This window comes from Habropoda laboriosa, unplaced genomic scaffold, assembly GCF_001263275.1.
Source record: "Habropoda laboriosa isolate 0110345459 unplaced genomic scaffold, ASM126327v1 scaffold15, whole genome shotgun sequence".
NCBI classification, from domain to species: Eukaryota; Metazoa; Arthropoda; class Insecta; order Hymenoptera; family Apidae; genus Habropoda; species Habropoda laboriosa.
The window spans coordinates 152559-157631 of record NW_017100141.1 but is presented as its reverse complement, the minus strand read 5'-3'; the positions used below and the strand labels follow the sequence as shown (position 1 = coordinate 157631).

The 5073-nt window shown below is 36.5% G+C and overlaps 1 protein-coding gene across 1 annotated transcript in view; it reads left to right on the top strand.

The window, feature by feature from the left end:
• Positions 1-1109: 1109 nt before the first annotated feature.
• The window catches only part of LOC108570647 (serine/threonine-protein phosphatase 4 regulatory subunit 4-like), a 5938-nt gene continuing 1974 nt past the window's right edge, over positions 1110-5073 (top strand). The window contains exons 1-12 of the mRNA XM_017932539.1: positions 1110-1278; positions 1957-2207; positions 2320-2393; positions 2705-2811; positions 3009-3238; positions 3375-3503; positions 3571-3677; positions 3748-3939; positions 4011-4169; positions 4252-4434; positions 4514-4960; positions 5030-5073. Of these exons, the coding sequence (XP_017788028.1) occupies positions 1238-1278; positions 1957-2207; positions 2320-2393; positions 2705-2811; positions 3009-3238; positions 3375-3503; positions 3571-3677; positions 3748-3939; positions 4011-4169; positions 4252-4434; positions 4514-4960; positions 5030-5073 (1964 nt within the window). The 5' untranslated portion in view covers positions 1110-1237. The remainder of the gene's footprint in view (positions 1279-1956; positions 2208-2319; positions 2394-2704; positions 2812-3008; positions 3239-3374; positions 3504-3570; positions 3678-3747; positions 3940-4010; positions 4170-4251; positions 4435-4513; positions 4961-5029) is intronic.

Genomic DNA, 5073 nt, shown 5'->3' with positions numbered 1-5073 from the left:
TTTCAAATAAATGGGGTTACATTCATTTACGACGTTCGTCGTAAAATGCTCGCGGCACAATCATGGATTACGAGGAATTCGCTAGCCTTCAATTAGACAAGCCTATTCCCGATGCTAGAGTACGTAATATTACGTGTACGGTATTCGTTTAAGTATAAAAAGAAAAAAAAAACAAAACGAAGTTTCCTAAATGATCAATTCACATAACCTATATATACCATTCACAGAACGAAGAGCAATTGAAAAAGCATAGTTTAGATACGAATTTGGAAAAAAGGCCCATAGACAGAGCAATTCATCTTTTGACGTAAGTGAAAGAAAATTACGTACATACGCGGCGATAACACAAGAGGATAACGTTTCACTTTCGCCAAAAGTGAAAACCGTGTCTTCCGTTTTTACGATCGTAACAGTTCTTTACAAAACCGGCATGTTTTTAGAGCCTGGTAATAATAGTCATTTTGCGCATAGTGCTTCGACAAATCACCGTGTAAAACCTTGAATTAGAACACGTAATCCCGTGTGATGACCGTATCAAGGCTGTGGCGTCGTTAATTAGTTTCGTATAGAGCTAAATAGTTGAGGCAAACATGCGAATACTTTTCGTAGCACGAGCAATATACGTTGGCGTCATTACTCGATTAATACCGATTATAGTATTGCAGAATAATTAAAGAAATAAATTAGCGCACTTCCAGAATCGTTACAAGTTCATCACTTCATGATGGCGGCTCTTGATCGCGATCGAATTAACGCTCGAAATTCGACCAACGTAATTGCGTAACAGACACCGCGAAGTATTGCTATTATAAGCGTATACTCTTTTTCAGAAATATGCAAACGACGCTCCTTAAAGCTATATGCATCATCGCGCCGGAATCACAAAATGACCACATCGATTCGTCGATTACACAACATCGACTGCTGATCAACGCGACGTTCTATTGTATTACGCGCGACACACGGCGTTACGTGTTTTCATCAGTAGCCCGTACGTAGGCTGCATTCGGCCAGTTTCGTCGCAGTTCGGTAGTGCTCGACGCCTCGTACGACAAGTCAGATATAATCGATACCTTGGAGTCAGAGCCCAGTTTAGTTGTCATCTACGTTCCGTCGTGTTGTTTTTCTTGCGTCAAGTGCGTCATAAGAGTGCGTACGCGTGTATCATCCACGTAAAACAGTTCTGTCGGTCCCCGTTGATTTCTTGTGTGATCGTTGAATAAGATGCGCGTTGAAAATGTTGCAAGAGGAAGCTCTGTACAACAGCACATCCCCTCAGTAAGTGGTTGAGATATAGAACGGTTTTTCAGTTAGAGAATCATGCCCCGTTAATCGTGGCCCGTCTTTCTATCCTCTCGGCTCTGTCCCTTTCGTACGAACCCATGCACGGGTTACTAAAAATAACGCGGCGTCGTTCAAGGAGTATACTATCCTGTTGTTTAAGCGTCGCTAATTATAGTCCTTTAAAGACAGCCACTTCGTAAGAGATGACATTCTACGAGTAACTCGTAAGCGGTTTGCTAGAAGCCTGTATAGGATAGGAAGATTTCAAGGTGTAGGTTATTCAAGAACTTGTCAGTATTATCGATTGTCTTTTTACTTTTCGTACAACAATGTTGTGATAATTGTTTCTTTACTGAAGAAACGAAGATTACGCAAATGAAATTATGATCTTGCATATAAACATCAGTGAAAACATTGTCACATGCTCCAAAAGGATATGTTATGTAAAGATTCTTGTCCCTGGAGGTTGCATACATTTAAGGAAAATAACACGAGGATGACGGGACCTTTTTTATAAATTTAATCATGATTTAAAGTTTCACGTTGAATAAATAAATTATCAGTTGATTAATATTTTAATATATAAACGATGAATGTTTCGAAATTATTGTGTTTTCAATGAGTTGTGTTTATAAATGAAATCCTTTGCTGTCATGTCCATAATTATTTCAGGAAAGGCGATGAAATTCAAAAACTCAATTTTATACAAACATTACCAAGCCTCTTAGCCACAGACTCAGAATCATGTATGACCCATGTGATACCAAAAGTGCAACAGTCATTGGCTACTGCATCCACAGAATTCCACATTGCAGCTTCATCTACATTCAAAACAATCCTAGAGCAGAAACTTGTCAACCATAATGTATTCAGTCGAACATTCCTCCAAAGTATCTTAAATTCGCTTGAAAAGCGTGATCCAGGTAAAGTAATCTTGTTTACTCATCTATTAGAGTTGCTAGCTAAACCTGTATCAACAGTTTCATGCATTTGGTATTATTCTACATAACTAAACATGTATATATACATTTAAAGTTATCTGTCATGCATGGCTGGAGACCTTACTGGATGTGATAGAGTTACTGCCGGTAGAAGTCATAAGAAAGCAGGTTTGTATAGATGATCTTAGAAATTGATATTCAGAAAACATCATTTAGAAGGGCAAATGTATTGTCATTTGTGTAGTATATATGCAACCCTATAATATAATTGTAGTTAGACCAGTAACAAAGTTGGTTTGGTTTTGTTATTCCGCATTAGACTAAGCATCAAGTACTCTGTCAAAACTCACTTGTTGCAAAGAGGTGCTATGTATTTGACATAGCTTCAATAACATAAATGTTTATTGAAAGTTAAGCATTATATAAATCTAGTATGATAGCAATATCACCTGGATCATAATAGAAATAAAATTATACAGATTCTTCCATTGACTGTAAGCAAAGGACAATTGTCACAACCTATCTACTCCAGGATAATATGCAGCAAGATATTAGGAAAGATTTGTACACGATTTGATTCTGCTCTGTGAGTATGTTTCATCTTATCAGAATTATCAGAATCTTAATAAAACTCTTGTTACTGGGGGGTACCAGCTTTTGAACAAACATTGTTGAATGAAAAGTTAAACATTCGAAAATTTAATAGTATGCACAATATATCAAGAAGACAGTTTCATTTCAATAAAGTCATTAAATAAGTATACGTGTTAAAATTGTTGTCAGGATACAGAAGGAAGTTCTACCAATGGTACACTCCCTCTGTCAGGATGTAAATAGTGAAGTACGAGCTAGTATCTGCTTGCAGCTACGTTTTGTTGCTGAAGGCCTTGGTGCTGAGTCTGTAAAATCTGCTTTGCTACCATCTCTAGTAGAATTAGCAAGTGATGAAGAAAGCAATGTAAGATGCGCGTCTGTACAAACTATAGCGTATTTGCTACCTCATCTTCAGGAAGGTATGCTTGATGACTAGTTGTGCATTATAAGCATTCCAAATTTTTCGTAGAAGAATATGTTTTGATTAATTTTTACATGTAAATGTTGGAATTATTTGAAGATCAAAATACAGTGTCTCCTAACAATTATTTACAGATACAATAAAAACTACCATAGTGCCACTTGTTAAAAAATTATGCGAAAATACACAGTCTGCGCAAGCAGACGATAACGTGATATGCGTCATTGCTCAGGAGTACGGAAAAATTGTACTTGGCCTAGAAAGTAAGAATCCTTAATTTAAAATTCATTTCCGCGTCCGCAATAAATTGATATCCGTTTGATATTTTAGAATGCCTATTACCCACGGAAAGAACATGGTTTTTAAAATATTTTCAACAACTTGCACAAATGGGTATTGTTTCCATAAGAAAAGAATCTAAACCCCATCTTCCATTTGTAAGTATATACGAATGAAGTTCATGTACAATTCGTTAGACAATTATTTACATAAATTACACCGGTTCAGATGAACAGTAATTTCGACGAAGATGAAAGATATATCGAATGCAGAAGGTGTTGCGCTTTTAATCTGCCTGCAATGTTCATCTTTGTGTCAAATTCCGCGGACGATACGGATGCTCTACTTCTTACATTTACCGCTTTAGCAAATGATCACTATTACTTGATCAGGAGAACTGTGGCATGTGGAATTCACGAAGTAGGATTTTTTTCCACTGTGGTTTACGATATGAAAGTATAACTTTGTATTAACAGTTTAATATATTTTAGGTGGCCAAGGTGTTAGGTCCGAAAAGTGGACGGATAAAACCGGATCTAGTAAAGTTGTTGAAAGATAACTCCGAAGAAGTTCTTCAAGGTTTAGTTCCTCATATAGGATTAACACTTGATTGTTTAGCCGAAAGTCAAATTATTGGTGTAGATAGAATGGTTTGTATCCTCCTTTTCTTTCTTATTACATATTTACACGACACGACCAGTTTATTTACATAACGTCGTTCATCAAATGCAGGATTCCACTGTTATGGAAATAGGTAGGGCATTATTGAAATGCGAGTCGGAAATAGCAGGAACACACAATTGGAGATTAACATCGTTGATGCATTCACAGCTTGAAATATTGCCTAAATATTTTCCAAGTGACTTTATATATACGTATTTCGTGCCAATGGCTTTTTTCAGAGTATTACATGCTGTAAGTTGTAAAAATAGTTGTGTTTTGTATACTAAAATATACGAGATAAACAAGTTCCTATGATCCTCTCCATTTTCAGAGACCAATACCTGTACGTCTCGCGGCAGGAACACTATATCTTTTTCTTTTACGTTACAACATGAAACCTATGCAAAGAGTAGAACTTCGTAGCAAGTTATATTCAGAATTGGCTAATAGTCCGAATTGTTACGTGAGAATGATGTTCGTTCGGATAATGATAGAGGCCTTGGAAATTTTCTCTTCGGTGTATTTCAAGGAGCATTTTTACTCTACGTTATTGAACTTGGCAGAAGATCCTGTAGCTAATATAAGAATGAAAGTAGTTTCTCTGTTGCCTCAGTTGAAGTGTCAGCTGCGGATACCGGCTGATAAAAAATTGTTAACTGAGCTAGAAGCGACTATAGCACATTTAATAAACAGTGAAAAAGACAGGGATGTGCTTGCTGTGTTGGCTAATGTTATAAAAAAATTGGACGACATAGAACTTAAATACGAAGGTCGAACTGTAAGTAACACGAAGTAAAAGCCAATTAGGCAACGTTAATTATTTTTGCTCTAAAATATTTCATTACAGCCATCTGGAGTACTTTCGAAACATGACATCGAGGATACTAGAAA